Source organism: Oreochromis niloticus, linkage group LG3 (genome assembly GCF_001858045.2).
Source record: "Oreochromis niloticus isolate F11D_XX linkage group LG3, O_niloticus_UMD_NMBU, whole genome shotgun sequence".
Lineage (NCBI taxonomy): Eukaryota > Metazoa > Chordata > Actinopteri > Cichliformes > Cichlidae > Oreochromis > Oreochromis niloticus.
Window position 1 is genome coordinate 58,395,997 of NC_031967.2, and position 18,826 is coordinate 58,414,822.

The 18,826-nt window shown below is 40.6% G+C and overlaps 2 protein-coding genes across 3 annotated transcripts; one reads left to right on the forward strand and one right to left on the reverse strand.

The window, feature by feature from the left end:
- Window positions 1–8,661: 8,661 nt before the first annotated feature.
- Window positions 8,662–14,535, reverse strand: slc25a11 (solute carrier family 25 member 11). 2 transcript variants are annotated; one of them, XM_003458551.5, is made up of 9 exons: window positions 14,288–14,535; window positions 12,129–12,281; window positions 11,920–12,037; window positions 11,693–11,781; window positions 11,513–11,603; window positions 9,900–9,990; window positions 9,726–9,825; window positions 9,597–9,648; window positions 8,662–8,938 (listed from the first exon to the last, which is right to left on the reverse strand). In XM_003458551.5, the coding sequence occupies exons 1-9, from the start codon at window positions 14,341–14,343 to the stop codon at window positions 8,783–8,785; spliced, it is 906 nt and encodes a 301-aa protein (XP_003458599.2). In that variant the 5' UTR covers window positions 14,344–14,535; the 3' UTR covers window positions 8,662–8,782. The 2 variants fall into 2 exon arrangements, with proteins under 2 accessions (XP_003458599.2, XP_025761518.1); XM_025905733.1 differs by lacking the exon at window positions 14,288–14,535 and adding an exon at window positions 12,377–12,399.
- Window positions 14,536–15,608: 1,073 nt separating this feature from the next.
- On the forward strand, window positions 15,609–18,142 carry LOC100699792 (motile sperm domain-containing protein 1). The gene is given in 7 exon segments (XM_025905734.1): window positions 15,609–15,895; window positions 16,346–16,592; window positions 16,595–16,624; window positions 16,698–16,773; window positions 16,852–17,069; window positions 17,168–17,304; window positions 17,851–18,142. Coding segments are annotated over 6 exon segments (867 nt in total). The 5' UTR covers window positions 15,609–15,895; window positions 16,346–16,420; the 3' UTR covers window positions 18,085–18,142.
- Window positions 18,143–18,826: the final 684 nt, after the last annotated feature.

Below are 18,826 nucleotides of genomic sequence, written 5' to 3' on the forward strand. Positions count from 1 at the left end.
GTGACAAATGATGGAAGTCTTCCCTTTTTATCTGGGCTTGGAATAGGCACTAAGAATACACTGGCTCGTTGTTAATAACAGTAATAATAAGAATGAGTAGCAAAAGAATTATTTATTCCCCAACCTGGGGAATTACCATGTATCAGCATTCAAAACATTGAAAACTACTTAGTTCAATAGATATCATATAAATCGCTTCAAAAAGTCATTTAGTAATTCAAAATCCAGATTTTAAAAGAGTAACTTAATTTAAAATGAATACAGGTATTTTGAGATGAAGAGGTAAAAACTTTCTCTCTGTTTTTGTCGTTGATGTAATAAATACATTTTATTATATTATTATTATTATTTTATTATAAGCACATCTTAATAAATAAATTTTCAAAAATTTTTAAAGTGTCATTAGTGCTACTTTAGCCTAAGTCAATTTTGTTCTCTCCGTGTTATTTCTCAGTGTTAATTCCTGATCACATCCCCAAATGACATCAGTCTGTCTCAGTGTGTTTATAGGCTATATTTGAAATGTTTAAGATAATATTATATTAGTAAAATGTAAAAAAAAAAAACATTTAAAACACGCACAAATAAAGGTCTCATTACATACAGTACTGTGTTAAAAGAGTTTCGAGGCCCTTAAAAATAAGTTTGGGTTGCAAAATCAAGATTTTTTTTTTATATTTGCAACTGAGGGATTTTTTTGAATAAAAAATTAAAACATTCCCAGTTACTGATGGGGAATGAAGAAATTATTCTTTAAATATATTCGAGAATGCATATAAGGATGCATCCCATCAAAAACGTATCCCAAAATATATCATTGACCAATTTAAAGGGTCAAGACAAGATCGGAAACAGAGGGCAATTTATCCTTACCAAGAGAGCAATATGATAGAGTCTGTATGCAGCAGTGGTTAGTAACAAGCTCACCCTCGTGGAGGGAACTCAGCTGGACGAACTTAACTTGCTTTTTGTACCCCGGCGAAAAAAAATTAATATTCTCAACATTTTGGAAGGAAATACCTCTAAAACAGTCTTTAAAAAGAAAATACAGTTTCATTTTGGTGTTCTCTATTTAGGAAAGTGAAATAGTCTCAACTTGTGTAAATCGGATAATTACCTGCTCAAAAGGCCAATAACACGCTTAATGTAGGTACTCCTACTACAAATGAGTGAATTGATTTGATATGCACTATCTTTGATATGGAAATAATAACTGTTAGACTGAATTCACAGACAGACCTGTTTGAAGAATACTGGGCAAAATGGTTGAATTACAAAAGAAAGGCCTGATTCTTTAAAAAAAAAAAAAAGTGTACATACGGGTGCTCACACACACAAACTACACCCTTTTTGGCTCCTTCCTCAAAGCACACTGTGCGCTGTCAATATTACGTGCTGCACAATAATGTTTAATATTTAGTATTAACTGTTATATTCCCATATATCATTGTAATGTTGTTTATTCTATTGCTCTCGTTTTCTTCTTTCTCAACAGCTGATATGTATTTTTTGTCTGCTTATTTTGTTGGTTATGTTTGGGGTTTTTTGCCCTTTATCCCCGTCCCTCTTCTCCACTGTTTTTCCCCCCTCTTTCTTTCTCCCTTTTCTTTTACTCATTCAAGTCTGTCCCGTATCTAGCAAGTGAAAAAATTAATAAATAAAATAAACAATAAAAGGTGAATTAAAATAGACCATTACGGCAAGGCTGGGGTGGTCCATTTGGTAAAGTAAATCCGTAGGGCATCTTTCTTCGCCTTTAGACAATAATTCTGATGGCAAAAGAACCAAACGGGACAGGCAAAAAAAAAAAGAGTTAAGACCTCTGCCCATCCGGGGTAAGTCTCGCGACTTATCCCACTCTAATAAACTGTAGCCGCTATAAGACTATAAGACTTTATTACAGGAAGAGCAGCAGATACAAAGTGAGGTCAGATGTGAACGTAGAGAGGAGAAGATCAGGCAGGGAGACAGTAGCACCGCCACATCACTTCAGCAAGAAGAAGTCATAAAACTGTTGGCCCACTCCAGGGACATCCTTTGTGTGATATAGACGGCTGATTTCACATCGAGGACCAATTCAATTCAATTCAATTTTATTTATATATCGCCAAATTACAACAAAAGTCGCAGCATTGTAAACTTGTAATTTTAACTAAAATCTTTTAAACCATAGACATTCTCCTGTACTTCCATAAGACAATGACCATGTCATGCTGGAAAACATGCAATGCCTCAGTGAAATACATTAAAAAAAAACTACTTTGTGGAAAATAACTTTTGTTTTTCAAATTGGATTGGATTGCATTTATATAGCGCTTTTCAAGGCACCCAAAGCTTTACAAATTACTCTACTGTTTGCTCCCTCGTTCTTCTACAATCTGTCCTCTCTCTCTCTCCATCTCCCTCACTCAATAATAATTATCAGCGCATGTTGGAGATCCACAATCAACAACAGTAGTTATGTTTAATCAGTGAATGAGGGTAAAACGGAAAATACAGATTAATAATCTTCTGTGAATTTGACCACGTGTCCTCTCTCACCTGTTTTTATTTTCCCTTGTTCACTTTGCTGTCTTCATCCTGCTTTCTCTCCCTCTCTTTTTTATTTTCACATGTGTGACGGCCTGTTGCATCTGTGGAAAAGAGAGCAAGTGTGAGGTTTTGTAAAGGTTCAAACTTTGATTTTTACTTCACTTTTTCGCTCTGTTAACACAACCTTCTTTCATTGTTGTAGTTATAGATGATTGTTTCCCTGATAGAAAGTTGTTTGTTCAGTCAGCTAAATGGTTAATCAGACAAAGGACTCCTGATGGCTTAAGGGATACAAGTGTATGGACTGCAAAAACCAATGCAGAAAATGAGAGCTTGAATTTAATGTTGTACCTGAAGGATAAAAATCAGCTTATAAGATGCTTATAAGATGCTGTATATTTGTTTTTTCTATCTTTTTTTGAGTAGCTATGAGTTTAAAATCTCATGTTTGTATCTTAGTCGTGCAAGGGATATAAAACGTGTTTTTTTTTTATTTGAATTTTTGAATTTTTGAATTTGAAACAGGTTTTTTGAACTTCTAAAATCGAAATGCATTGACATAGTGTTTGCAAGAAACTCAAAGCAATGTTGATATTGAAGTTGAAACAAGAATGGGATGGGAGTTGGGTTCTGAGTTATGAAACCTTACTGAGTTCAGGAGTAGTGATTCTTTTCTCGAGAAACTTCCCGTCAGTTTCTATTGAAGTAGACAATATTGTACCTAGGAGGCTGTTAAAGGATGTTGTTAGGCATGAAAATAGAAGGTTGACATTATTAAATGTGTATGCTCCAGTGTCTCCAAATGATCTGTGTGGGTTTTCTTTTTTAGAAAGGTTAGCGAGTATGCTGTTAAGTTGTCCATCAACAGATTACTTGATTTTAGGAGGCGACTTTAATTATACAGTTAATGATTTAGAAAGCAATCACTTGGAGCCGCATATGCATTTAAGGAGCATTATTCTTGACCCAAGATTTGGTCGATATGTGGGGTTCTAATCATGGAAAACAGCATATTTCATTAGCTCATTGTAAATGAGAAATTACATTTTTTTAGCATGATTTTCTCTTATGGTAATCATTTACATTTTTATGCAATTTGTGTCTGGTGGGCTTTTCTGATCATATTATAATAGTAGCAAATGGGTTTATAAATAGATAAAACCTAAGAGTGCCTACCAGCATTTTAATACAGTTTTATTAAATTAGAATAGTTTTTTCTTCTTTTTTTTTTGAAAAGACATTATGAAATGTCAGTTTGCTTCTTTGAAGAGATGGCAGGATATTGATAAAATAAAAACTCAGCAGTTCTGTAATCAATACACACATAATGTCTCCTGCAGCGCTGTTGGTGATGCACCTTAGGAGAAAACTTTCTGCTGACTTTTCCATTTAAAGCAGTCGAGAACATTGGTTCGGCTTAGAAAATTTTCTGAGCACTGCTGAAAATAGAACTCAGAAACCTTTTCTTTAAACGCCTCTGCCTCAGGACTTTGAATCCCCCCGAAGATACTAACAGTGAAGCACATTCATAATTCTCCAGCCTTTCAACTCAGATCTTATTTAGTACTATTAATACACTCATGAAGAAAGTCTTTAATAGAACAGAATTCAAATATCAGAAATATTTGATATATGGAGTTAAACATGAATAATTGCTTCAGCAAAAGAACAAACTAGAACAAACAGTTAATAAACTACAATGAGTCATCCAGCCTGAAAAGGTTTATTTTATTTTGTTTTCCTCTAACACACGAGCAGATTTTACAGCAAGTGTAGCAGTAAATGTACTGATGGTATATTTTACTGCACTTGTACATCTTGGAAGACTGTGTTGAATCAGCCTATGCATGTTACCATTCACCACAAAATGCGGTAAAATTCTTTTTTTTCTTTTCTTTTAAATCTTTGTACGTGTTCATGAAATGATAGTAATCTACAGAGAAGTGTGTAAAGCTTAGTCATTTAAGCTCACTGATTCTAACATGTTTTAAAGCATTCATGAAAACTTCATAAGAGCAGTCCTACTGTCAAATCATCAAGTGTATGAAGGCTTTCTTAAACATCATCAACCTTTTATGGAGACTTTTTGTACATCTTCATTTATGCTGTTTTTGTTCTGATCTTAAACCGGTTTATCCAGTGGATAAAAATAGTGTCATGGTCTGGGTGAGTCACAGTAATTTTCCACAGTCCCTGCTCTCGTCCTCTAGGCAGAGTCTTCATCACTTCTCAGACTAATGAAGCCAATTGTATTTAAGACCAGCGTTTACAACCAGCCTTCACCAGAATGTCTGCTACTTCATAGTTCATTCATCCTAGGCTCATTCCTAGCTTTTGCATCTGTAAACTATCACAACATGATTGCAAATAAAACTCTTGTTCACTTCATTCTTAGCTGAGACCTTAAAATTAAAAGAAAGCAGTTTTCATGTTACACAATGGGTTTATTAAATAATTGTTATACCTGATTATGATTACATTTTTATTTCACAGGTACCTGATTCTTTACTTCCACACTGGAATTTTCATTTTTTTTATTGCAATTAAATAATGTAAATGAAACACACAAAATAACATAATTCAAATATGAGAAACATTTCATATATGGAGTTAAACATGAATTATTGTTTCAACAATATATTTATTGTTGTCATAAACAGACAAGAAGACAACAACAAACTGCTCCTCCCATTCAACACATGTCAGTCCATATCCCAGCAAACTAAATCATCTCCATTTACACACATCAAATAGAAACATGAATCACTTGTAATGATTAGAAACTTGATAGAATTTCAAATCTAGTTTGGGGAGTCATTCAGTGAGAAACAGTGAAATGATTTTCCATGTGAAAAGGTGGACAGCAGAAACAGAAAGAAACAGTGAGAACTAAAAGAGAAACAAAGAGCTTTGGAACAACGAGGCAGCAGGAGGACAGCTGCACTTTAACAGCTTCAATTCACTGACAGGAAACAACATTAGAAATATCATCATCCTCAACTCATCTGCTCCACTGACACTGACAACTTCAACGGACACACCTTCACTTCATCATCGGTGCTAATGTATGGAAACATCCTGTGAGCGAAAGTGTGTGTGAAGGTGTGTATGTGTGTGTTAGTATCAGGATCAGAGAACGACAGCTTTGTTTTTTTCCTGTCCAGATTCACTCTGATCCTCTGGAGCTTCTTCTGGAATGAGAGAGCAGTGGATCCAGCTGATGGTGAACATGCTGAGTATTCACCTTCATAGAACGCTATTCCCCATAATCCAAACAGTATGATTCCCTTCCTCTGCACAGACTCTGCTAACACACCCAGTGCCCACACTATACTGTCTCCAACTTCAACATCCCAGATGTGAGTCCCTGAGTTAAAGCCCTCAGAGCCCAGGACAGAGTAGTTATAATCAAACCTCTCTGGATTATCAGGAAGCTGCTGCCTCTCTCCTCCTCCTCTCACACTGGTCAGATCTTCAGACAGGATGAGGTTTGGATGAGCAGTGTTTGGGTCCAGAATGAGAGGAGTGTAGGAGACCATGTCCTTCATGTTGTTCCAGATGTTGAAGGTCAGGTTGCCCAGGTGTTTGGCCTGGTCTATCAGAGCTCCTGAGGGCAGCTGTGGATCATCCAGCAGGGGGCAGCGCTGGACTCTTTCCACTGCAGCCTTGTAGTTGTGCAGGAATGAGACGTCTTCAGCTCTCAGCTCCTCCTCTGTGGCTCTGACTGTGTCTGAAAGAGCTGCTATCTCTCTGCTCAGAGCCTCCATCTTCTCCTTCATCATCCCACTCTTCTGCTCCTCTTCCTCCCTCAGTGCAGCCAGCCTGGCCTCCTCTTCCTCTGCTAGAAACTGGTGAAGCTTCTTAAACTGCTCCTTAATCTGCCTCTCTGTGTGTCGGGCCTGGACCTTAATGTGTTCTGCTGTTTGATCAAACTTCACTTGAACTTCTTCACAAACCTTTAACTTCTTCTTTAAGGGCTCCAGAGTTTCCTGAAGTACCTTCTTGTGTTGTCGTGCAACTTCATCGATGAGTCTGAAGCCATGATTGGTGTGTCTTTCTGAGGCACAGCAGACGACACACACTGGCTGCTGATGGTCCAGACAGTAGAGTCTGAGTATCTCCTTGGGGTGCAGACAGCAGAGATGCTCCTGTGATCTAGAAGCCATTGAGTCTGTGAGTGAAGCTGAAAACAGCAGACAGGAAGTACAGTCAGTCCTGGCTCCCCTCCCTCCTCTACGACCTTCACTGAAACTTTCTTTGAGTTGTGTTTTTGCTCAAACTCACCTTCAGTGTGTGGAGCGTCAGCAGCTTGAAGCAGCAGTGTTGGAGTTTTCCACTTTTCTCTCCTGTAGCTGGACTCACTCAGAGGAAGCTGCTAGTTTGGTCTGAACTCCGTCTGATTGCCTGCGCATCTCTCTTTACTGAAGAAGAGGAACAGCCTGTTTCCTGGTTTGCTGCATTTGATTACCAAGAGGGGAGGAGAAAAATGTTGCTTCACCTGTAACTCAGGTGTGTTCATTCCAGAGTTAAACTGTAATCCTGTCACAAGCTAACAAGGTATAAAACAGATTTTGCTCCATTTTAGCTGCACAGGTCACAGATTGAAACCTTTTCTAAAGCTGAGAAAATACAGTGTTACTCAGTTGTGTAGCTGTTTAGCAGCTTTTATTTTAGACTTTTACTAGCTGGGCCAATAACTTAATTTTAGGTTCGACAGCATGTTGTAATAGACAAAGTTTGGGGAAGGCCTCGAAGGGAACTGGCGGCAGCTCCCTTGATCTGCCAGATACCCAAAGAAGCCATCCCCTACAAGCTGTAAGAACTTTGCGTTACGAAGGTCAAAGACCTCTGCAGTAATGTAAGTGCTAGGCAGGCTGTTGAAGAGAAGTAGCCCCTTGCCTCAATAAGATGGTCCAGGATTGTGGATGACTACACAAAATTAGGAAGAATAGGCAGGAGAAGAGATCAAATGCAATTCTGGGCAATTAAAGACCTCTATAGATGAATGAGGGGAATTAGGTAGCAACATGAATTAACTCTGAATTGAAGCAGTGATGTATGCTGGAAATTTGAGACTTGTAATGGCTAGATTTCTGATGCTCAGAAAATAAAGCGTGACTCATCGGTGCAGATATTTGGCAGTTTTTATTTTAGACTTTGTTGTGATTATTGTTCAGTTTCCCTGGCAGTGTAAGTGTAATTCAGGCAGACAAACACAGGTGGATAAGGTGGATTCATTTGTGCAAAAGACAAACTGAATTGGATTGTAACCAGAGCATTCTGACCAGTTTACCTGCTGATGGGTTTAGCGCAACTGATGACTTAAGGTAAATACAACCACGTCACTCATGAAGACACACAGCTTATATTAGTTTTAAAACATATAAAACCACTTAATTCATTTGCTAGATTAGCCGCTAGCATACCCACTTTGAGGCTTTTTGCTAGCTAGTTAGCGACGCTACACACCTGTTACTCTAATAGTCTGTATTTTTTAATGACTCAGCACTCCATAGTTTTTGTTATCCATATTTAGAAAGAGATGGCTATAGCTGTACACTACAGAGGCCCAGAGTTACTGTTAATTTCAAAATGTAATGCTGTCCTATGATTTTAAGGTTAGACTTAGGATGATCTAAAACTGAAGATTTAAACACTTTTAGATCCATTACAGTTATAGAGGATTATGCAGCCTGCTACCATGGAAACTACATAGAAACAGAAGGTTTCTTAAAAGTGTAATTTATTCTTTTCACTTAATAATAGAGTCTACATTATTAACAGCTAAACTCACCCTGGCAGAAAATTGGTGAGGAAGACCATCAGGACTAAGCTAGGTTACCTGGGTGCAGAGATTTGGAGAAACTTTCTCCCTTACTTTCATAACAGCTGTGCCAGATGTTATATTGAGCCACTGAGAGGCATCAACATCAGTATCGACTACAATATAGTGTAACCGACGTATTGATGTAATTAATAACAGTAGTCCAAGTATGAAGTGATGGAAATGACAATACAAAGCAAGGTCAAAAGTCTTTATTCAACCATGAGTCTGCTCAGCCATGATTGTTACCATGGTTACCCATCACGATGCTGAGTGTTGTCAGGGAGACAGTGGGGCAGGGTTTCTACAAATAAGACTTAATTACTCAAAACATCTGTGAATGATGTCTGAACTACACTTAATTTACATTTTTCTCTTTACAGAAAGAATTCAAACACTGTGTGTGCCTGTCTGTGTGTGCGTGGGCTAAACGTCGAGGACGTAGGTCTTGTAGAGGCGGTTCATCTGCTCCAGGAAGATGAAGGTGAGGACGGTGTGCGGGCCGAGGCGGGCGTAGTACGGAGTGAAACCTTTCCACAGAGAGAAGAAGCCCTCCTTCCCCACCACTCGAACCAGCACCTCCTGATCATGACACAGATAATTCAGTTGGTGCACAGAATATAAACACTTATTAACGGAACAAGTTATATTAATTGAACATTGGTTCAGCCTGTGAGAGTATACCAGTCTTCTCACTGGCCTGTCATGACCACATTTCCTGACACTTGTCAAAAAGCTCGATTTATCTCTAACATAAGAAAATAAGTTCACTGTACTCAAATGGCTGGAGTCCAATGGAGCATTTTCCTCATCAAGGAGCAACTGACAAACCTGCAGCAGCTGTGTGATGATATGATGTTAATATGGAGCAAAATCCTTGTTAAATTTATTAAGATTTAAAGAGTTCTGAAGATAAAACTTGTTACTAGCGATGTGTACCTAATAAAGAGGCCTGTCAACATGTATTGCGGATTGTCAGAAAATGATTATATATAAGAAAATCACAAGAAATCAACTCTCTAAAATCTCTAAATCTAAACGTTACACAAAGAACAAAAGATACAGAAGTAACCTGTACAAATACTTCAAAATCACAGTATTACCAGGAACAGTATTGCATTTATTCATCAGCTCATCTGCTTTCAGAGCATTATTTAACTTTCATGCTAAAAAAAAAAGATTTTAATGATTAAAATGTAATAATAAAAACAAGTAAAAACAAATAAAGTTGGCGACTCACCAAACCATTTTTATACTCTGGCTTCCCGTCGATCATCTTCATGTTCTGGATCCTGCCAAGAAAAAGAAGAAGGTGGTCAGACTCGGCTCGACCACAGAAGAAGAGTTCATCAAACGCCTTCAGTCTCACCTGGTCTTTACGATGTCGACAGGCATCGAGGCTGCCGTGGTAACCAGACCACTGATCATACTGGCACAGAAGTGACACAGAATATCGTCTCTAAAATAACCTGAAAACACAAACATATTCATGAAGACTGTGCGTCACTGCAAGACTGTGTGCTTGTGTGTGTGCGTTGGGCACCTGAGTCGAGCAGCGCCTGTTTGGACTGAGAGTACGAGGCCAGTTGAGCGGCGTTCACGACCACCGCTCGAGCCATGGTGGGAATGCAGCCCTGCAACAACAGAGTTGTCATTAGCTTAGTTATTAAAAACACCCAAAGAGACTCGTGAAAGCTCCTAAACCAACAAACAGACATGAACCCTCCACAGATAACGACTGGAGTCTTTTCTGTGGGAAATGAACCAGCGAGGGTAGACTTGGAGGGATGTCAGCTACCCTCAGAGCATGCTGTAGCTCTGATTTAGAGTTTCAGCTTTTTATCGTCTTTGATTCAGCAGAATAGCTGAGATCAGTCCTAGTTTAGGGTTCAGCACTTAAATCCTCATTTTATTACTAATGCTCATCAGGAAATTTAATTTATTTTTAAATAATCAATTAACTTTAGTTAGTGTCAAAAGTGTCAAATTTTGTTAATCATATAGTGAGAATTTCATGGATAAAGCTTTTAGATTCCTGCAAGCAGAATTTTTGATTATTTTTTTTTTTTAAGTGAAAAGATTAAAATGTTACTACCAAGTGTTTATAACTGAACAAACACTGAGGCAGTGTAATGACTCAGTATTCAGTTTATCTGGCCTATGTTTGCACCATCTTTGGTGGGAAAACTGTTGCAAAACAAAAATAAATAATAATCAGGAAAAAACAGAAAGAAGATGCAGAGATAAGAAAAGAAGAAGATCCCTGTCCCTCCCGTCTTGGATCAACTGTGACCATGTAATTTAAATACATTTAAAAAGACTGAGACACTGCCCTCTGCTGACCTATGGAAGTACTGCAGATGGTCAAAGTAAAGTCTTTGCAAACAAAAAATGTTTCAATTAAAATTTTTAATAAAGATAAAAAATAATTACATTTTTTAATTGTTTGAAATTACTTAAAATATTTATAGACACACATTTTTTAACAAGGGCTGTAAAAACTAATAAAACAAAGTCACTAAATCCATTAGCGTTTTTCCCCCTCAATCTATGTATTTTACTTGCAGAGTTAAAATTAATCTAAAAAGCAGCGAATACTGCACCACAGTCTCACACAGTGATTAGAGATTTGTGTTTGATAAAGAGAGACTCAGATTTTAAACGTGACATTCTTCAGTTTGGAAATGGTTTAGAAGAAAAACTGAGAATTTTGGGAAAATAAAAATTTTGGAAAGATGAGGATAAGCTGTGAAAAAGCCAAATTCAAAAATATCAGAGAATCAAAACTGAGGTAATTTTTCTTGTTTTTGCTCAGGATTCGCACCAGTGAGCTTCAATAAAAGCTGCAGCCGTAGCTCACTGTTCCCATTAACTGCTTTCACACATATTAATAACAGTACAACAGCTTGAAAAACTATAAATAGTTAAACAAATAAAAATTAAACAAACAAATAAGAAAAATAAAAAATAACTAATGTAATGTTCGTGTGATGTTAAATCGGGCAGCATCTACTCAGGGTGAAGGACCACTTCAGGACACAAACCTTTTTATCAATTAAAATTTCGACATTAAATTACTGCATCTGGACTAATGGCTACTCATGCAGGCCCAAGTGAAGAAAATGATGGTGATGATGATGATGATGGTAGGCTCACCCTCCACAGTGTAGTGACACCTTCCTCTTTGGTTATTCGAAAGAGGGCATTAAAAACGTTCTTGTATCCTCTCCGCTGGTCTACAGGTAACCTGGAGACACAAACGGTGAGGAAAACGCCTGCGAGTCATTTTGTGTCCATGCCGTGCAGAGAAAGCTGCTCCAAGGTAAACAGTCTCACCGTCCATCGGCCGTCATCCTGATCAGCGCCACCTCTGCTGGCGTCCCCACAAATGCTCCGATGGCTCCAGCTGTCATACCAATCAGAGCCTGTAGGGGGAGCACACTGTTACTCAGCAGCATGGAGGGTGCTATAGCATCTACACCTTTACCACTGATTAAAAGCTTTCTACCAGCTTCTGGTTAGATGATTTCAGAGCTCATAAGCCTTTCACTCTTTCAGCGCACCTTGAGGAAGAAGTTCGGCGGCCGGCCGTCACTGCTGGTCATTTTCTCAAACAGGATGGTGTAGATTCCCAGACGGGTCGTCGTGTAGGTCGCCTGACGCAAAAGACCTGCTGACAGACTGACAAACACACAAAGAAACTCACAGTGAAGCAGGGAGACAAAACGAGAGTTAAAATGATAAAAATCAGGATGGGGTGAAGCGCTGGTACCCGGTGTAGATGCCTCGCACGCCCTCGTTTCTCAGGATGGAGAACAAGGCGTGGAAGCTGGTTTTATACTCTCGAGCCTTCGTCCCCTGACCGCTCAGCTGCATCCTGTTCTTCACCAGGTCCAACGGCTGCACGAAGACGGTCGCGCCCATCCTGCAGAAACAGGACAGATCCGTTTATTAAAGCTGAAGCATTACCGAGAAAACATGAAAGCAAGTACTTTTTGGCACATTCAAAGACAACAAAACCTGGGAGCGCAGACTTGTTTTCACGTATCTGACACTTTATTTTAGATGTCTGAACCGATTTAAATCGTAACTTATAAAATGAGACCTTTGGACTGACTGTTCCAACAACTTCCACTGAAATCCAAACAATGTGATCAAAATAAATCAAAGTTCACTTAAAAAGTTTTTTTTTATTTGAAAAGAACATAAGGGAGGAGTTTTACAGTTAAGGGAGACAGTAAAAACTAAAACATGGTAGCTCGAGTTCAAGCGCAGTTCGAGAACAGAGGTGTTTTCCTCTAATGAATTTACACTCCTGTTAGTAGTGAAGCTGCAGCGATGTGGTAACTCTGCAGTGATAAGTTATCAGGGACTGGAAGAGCTGGTACTGTGGGTTTATCAGGAGGTGAGAGTTTAGCCTCCCTCAGAAAACCCAGACGGCAGCAGGTGAGAGAGCACAGATTAACTCACGATGATGAAAACCTGCCTGGGGCAGCGATTCTTGTCTTTTAAATCAGAACACGTTCATTTATTTTTCTCAAATGAAGCTTCACAGAAGAGCGTGCTGGGATCCTGACGAATGACAAATTACAAACTGTAAAATTAGAGATGGTGCAGACATACCTCTAAATTATCTCTGATTCACACCAAATATGGATTAAAATATAAATTAATATGCAAACCTACAGCTCTAATATTAAGTCATGCCTTTATTTTTAACTTTTATAGTTTCTGAGATATGTATATGAAAAAATGTGTGCAAGTTTGAAATAAAGTCAACTGTTGACACCACCTCACTAAGTTTGTAAGAAGCAGCCATACTGTCAACATTTGGTGACCTTCAACTGTTTATCATGAAGCTGTTTAACCTGCTACGCCTGCTAAAGTAACCTGACACACACACACTTGAAAGCAAACATTCAGTTTAAGAAGATAGAGTTACTGAACAGCCTGGTTCTCCATATTTCCTCTCACACACTCATGTTAACCTTCATGTCAGCATACGTTCACTAATCCCTGTGAGCCAAAAGGTCAAATTGTTCAGTTTATCATTTTTTTTTCTATTTTTGGATCAATATGATGTCAGAGATAGTCACACACCCTGTTGCGTGAGGGGCATCCAATCACTGAGGCGCAGTATGAGATAATTATTGAGATTATAATTTTAATTCATTCATCAAATTATTAATTGGCTTAATTAACCATAACTTTTATGATACATGATTAAATTTGTAAATGTTTTGTGATAAACATGGATCAGAGTCTAACTGAACCTGATTTCAGAGTTTAGAGGACTCTAAACCCGGTTACATCATCTTCATCATCATGGTCATAAAGCTGTCATCCATCCCGGCTACAGTTAGCATGCTAACGGGAACTCGGCCAGGGCTGAGCTCAGACCGGGGAGCCGACGTCAGGTCCCCCTGACTGGTGCGACCTCCCCTCATCTGCTGTCAGAGTTTACTTTAGGGAAGCTTCGCTGCTAATCCAGCGTTAGCCTGCTAGCACTCCTCGGTGTAGAGCCCAGGCGGGACGCTTTAACAAATAATTTCCCGGGGATACAAGCGGAACATTTTCAGGACTTTTACGAGTTTACATGTTTAAACGTGTTCTGGTGAGAAAAAAGAGACAGGAAGCTCTACTCGAACACGGCTGGCTAACACATGTAGAGAGGTGCCCAGATTTCGTCATGACACCGGTGTGCTGATGAAAACCGTCCCCGCTGAGTTATCGGGGTGCAGCCCGTCCTGTGACAGCCAGCATCAGCTGCTAACAGCTAACCATCAGCGTGTCGCTCCGCCGAGGTAACGGCCTCCGTGCTGTCCTTTAAACCGCATAGAGGTTTGACACAGAGCGGGTTTAAACTGACCAGAGCTCTCCTCTGACCCCTGACATTAGCGCGATAGCATGGCAGCTAGCCGCATCACCTACCCAGCCAGCCCCCGAACAGGAACTTGATGGCCTTCGGGAGGTCTTGGGCTTCGCATCCGCCATGTTTCCCCCGATCGGTCAGTGGCCGCAGAGTCTGCGTTCAGATTTCTGCCGCCCGCCTGCCTGTGTGCCTTTGGGCCGAGCTTTCCGCCTGCTTTCTCCCTGTCTCAGCGGCGGCAGCAAGAGCAGCAAGGTGACTCTATAAAGCGGACGCGTCCCGAGACACGAAGAGCAACGGACCAATCAGGAGACGAGGAACGATCAACGTGCGACGTTCAAGGTCTCATTCTAAACTCCTCCATCCGAACTCTATCAACTAATACAGCGAAGTTAATGACGTACAGCGCATATCCGATATTTAGAAGGCTGTAGTCTTTAGCTTACTGATGTTATATAAATAAGTAAAATGTTATTTTAAAATGACATGCAATAAATTACACACGTGAAGTTGATTATGAATTCATCATCATTTGACCAAAAACATGTTTATACAGACTGATACTTGAAACGATGACGAGCCTTTTGATAAAGACAAAAATGAAATTAAACATTGATTTGCTTCTGCGATAGGCCTACTCAACTAAAAATTCGTGCATGGCATTCTTATGTCTTTCATTTCCGAGAGTTCTTGAATGCAGCAGATGCTGGTTATTTAATCAAGTATATGTATAAATATGTAGAAAACATACATTTAAAAGTGTATAACTGGTAGGACGTTATATAAATGTTTAATTTTTAAATTAGGAAACTAAAAGCCGCAATTATTTGTTAAATAATTTATTGCTTATAATGTTGTACCATTGTGACGAGATGAGATGGCTTTTATTTGTCAGTTGCAGTTGCCCACAACCGAGATGAGAGACCTTGCCGACCGTACAGGTCAGGCTAGGTAGCAAAGGAAAAAAAACTGTGAAATGTGTAACACAAAAGGATAATCCAGAAAGATAAGGAGAGGGTGAAAGATGCGTCCGCCTCCTCCGAGAGCCACAGAAAGAAAACATTTTCTTGTAGCATGGTTGAAACATTGTAGCAACCATTGTTGTACCATTCTCTTGAATATTATGGCTTTAATACATCCAAACTGATTTCTTGTTTAGTTTCAGAATTAAAAATGAATTACAACTGTTGCCACCATCATTTCAGCGTAAACACAGCGTCAAACTAAGGAGTCTGATGTGACACACAAAACAACAGAAGGCTGGGATTCTTTCCGAACGCTCATTGGTTTAGAGCTAGAGAGGGGGAGGGATTTATCACAAGCAACAGCTTGCTGAGGAAGTAGATCCGGGGGCAGCGGTGAGTAGAAACACTGAGCGGTGTTATTTCTGTTTTGTTTTTGTTTTTTACCGGATTAAACTCCCATAAAACGCCTCGGTGTGACCGTCCGACAGCCGGAGATCATACCGCGGAGCTGGCGACAGTTTCTGCTGCGTCACATTACCGGTGTTTTGGCGGGTCGGAGTGATTGGGCAGCTAGCGTTAGCAAACAGCAGGAAGCTCACTAACAGAAAGTCTGTTAGTGAAGTTTTTCGGAGTTTTTTACACAGAGATCCAGAAATAAACAATTTATACTACAGGCTGGCTGCGGAGGGATACACAGGAGCTGAGGTACTTATTTATGAGGCGTTACCTGTGTTTGTTCTCCACTGTTTACATGCTGGGTCCTGTTTGTTTAGGGAAGGAAACGAGGAGCTAGAGAAGTAAACACGGAAACAGAAAAGGAAGGGAAGAAGCACAGAAGGATAAGAGGAGGTAGAGAAGTAAACAAACAAACAGAAGGAAGGAAAGACGTACAGAAGGCAGCAAGGTATCAGGTAAGAATCATGGTGGCAGAGAAAAGGCAGGAAAGAGGGATATGAGGAAGGAAAGTAAATAAAGGGGGAAGGGTTGAAATGAGGACACAGAAAGGACGAGAAGGAGGGGGAAAGAAGTAAGGAGAGGTAACAAGGAGGCATTGTGCAAAATAAGGAGCAGAGGAGGATCCAAGGAGCCACAGCCTAGGAAAGAGAAACTTTTTTCTCCTCGTTAAATGATTTTTTTTTCTCACTGTTTTGGTAGGCGGTGTTACCTCTAGGTATCCAATGACAGCTCTCCGATCATGTCCGCGGGCGGGGCTCCACACAGAGCGGACTAATGAGGAGGAGGCAGAGCCATGACGGGCGAGGAGACGAGGGGGGGTCGGCAGTGGCGGGGGAGCAGAGCGTGGCGGCGGGGGGCATGCCGCGGCTTGCCGTCTTCCTGTTCCCCTCGGAGATGGTGTTCTACGCCGAGCAGAGGAGCTCCCATAGGAGGGTGCTGACCCTTTACAACCCTACAGCTTCAGCCTCAGCTTCAAGAGTGAGTGCAGCCATGTTTAGGCCCCTGGTCACGCCGCCGCTGCCTCTAACAGCCTCTCTCTCTGTCCTCACAGTGTGGTGCACAGCGCCCTCGTTCTACAGGGTGGTGGAGGCAGAGGGCAGCATCCGGGCCAAGTCCTGCGTCGACCTGTGAGTGTTTCAAACTTTATTTAAAACTTATTCCATAACGAGGCTCTCATGCAATCAAGCATTTCATTTTCCTGTCAGGGTCGTGCGTCACCTGGACGTCTCCCCCAGAAACTGTGGCCGCAGGGACCGGTTCCGCATGGAGGTTAGGGGCGGAGGCCAGGTGGGACGACGGGAGATCTGGGCGGAGCTTAGAGGAGGACGAGAGGAAGAGGAGCAAAGAGGAGGTCAACAAAGGGCGCCGCCCCGTCCTACTTCTCAGCTTCTGCCCGCACAGGCACACCTGCCTGCCTGCACAGGTAAGGCACCATGGAGTGCTCTGATTGGTTCCTGTAGCAGTGCATTCGCGGGTGCAGAGTTGATCTTACTGATGATGTGTCTGTGTGTGTGTCTGCAGCTGTGCGCAGCGCGTCTCAGTGGGCGGTGTGTGTGGCTGTGGCGGTGCTGTGTGTCACAGTGTTGATGCTCCCCCTGCACACTGACAGCAACTCGCTGGTTCCACACTGGCTGCAAGTCTCCACCAATCAGAAGCTGGTCTGCGCCTACACACTGGGTAACACCACGCGCACACACACACACACACATACATACACACACACACGTCTGTATGACCTGAGAGAGAGGGGAGACAGGAAGGAAATGCGACAGTGGAAAAGTAAGCAAAAAGAAGGTAAAGAATTGAAATAGATAGAGAAGGAAACAAGGAAGTAGAGAAGAACAGTTATAGGTGAAGAAAGGAGAAATGAAGGGACAGTTAAGGAAATGAGAAGTCAGAGCAGAAAGGAAGGAGTCTCGGAAGGAAATGTGGTGATAAAGACGCAAACAGGAAACTAGAAAAGGAAATAAGGAAGCGGAAAAGAAACTAGATCTAGAGAAGGAATTAGGAGAGAAGGGCAGGAATGAAAAGGAAACAAGAATGTAGTTGGAGGGAAAGCTAAGGAGGTAGAAAAGGAAATGAGATGGGGGATAAGGGAACGAGAAGTTGAAGATTCAGAAGTACACAAAAACATACAAAGACGGAGGCAGAAAAGGAAATGAGGAGGTAGAGAAGGAAGCAGTGATACTGTGGTTGTCTCGCAGGTCTTGTTACCATGGTGTTTCTACGGTGACGTCATGCTGCAGCGACCTGTGGCCTCACCGTCGTCCACACAGGAGGACCCCTCAGACGATTGTCACGGGACAGCGAGTAGCGTGTTCAAAAAAGCTTTATTTAAACGTGTCGACAGAGTAGACAGAGTCATCGACCACAGACGAACAGTTGGATACGAGCGCCGTGAGAAGAAATGGATGTTAAACCGACGAACATGTGACTAAGCTGTGATGCTGCGTAAATAAAATGATTGTAAATAAAAACAGAAATTGATGATTTTAAGAGGATTCAAGTCTTTATTTAAGTGTAAACAGAACAACACAACATCATCTTTGACCAGAGTGTACTCACACGTTTAAATAAAGTTTTTACAGAAGCTCAGTGCATCTCATCATATCCAGGGTAAATAAATAAGTAAAATAAAACAAAGCAGATAAACTCTGTAATCAGATGTGCGTGTCTGAGCTTCAGCTTCTTTGAAGTTTTACTGCTGATGGTAAAATGTTCACAGAGGTTCAGCTTTTCTGTGAGCGTGATGCGTCGTTATCCATCAGAACTACAGAGCTGACCTTCCAGTCTCTGATAAAAACCTCATCTAATCAAGTAATGCATGAATAAGTAAATGATGGAAAAGTTCCAGTTTCTTCTTCACTGCCACGAATAAAAACCTGTTCTTTAAAAGAATTCCCTGCATCTTTCTGCATGATCATCAGTGCTGATCGTTCTCGATGTTCCTCTGGGATCGCTGATCAGTTTCAGACCTGAAGCAAAGTGAGCAACAGATTTCCCATTCATGAGCTTGAACCCTGAATGCAGTGATGAACACACGATGGCTCTGAAGGACAGGTTTCCCCTGAAGTCTGACATTTCATATTATTGTTAAACTTTGTTATTATTCTCACAAACAAGGAGCCGTTCTGACAGGTTAAAAATGTTTAAAAGAATAAACGTAGAAAAGAAAAACAA

Excerpts from the sequence above, each read along its gene's own strand:
- slc25a11 (XM_003458551.5), bottom strand. The coding sequence starts at position 14,343 with ATGCGAAGCCCAAGACCTCCCGAAGGCCATCAAGTTCCTGTTCGGGGG. Across the intron at positions 11,782-11,919 it reads CGCCGAACTTCTTCCTCAAG|GCTCTGATTGGTATGACAGC; the intron begins GTGCGCTGAAAG and ends CTCCCCCTACAG. Across the intron at positions 9,826-9,899 it reads ACAGGCGCTGCTCGACTCAG|GTTATTTTAGAGACGATATT; the intron begins GTGCCCAACGCA and ends TTGTGTTTTCAG.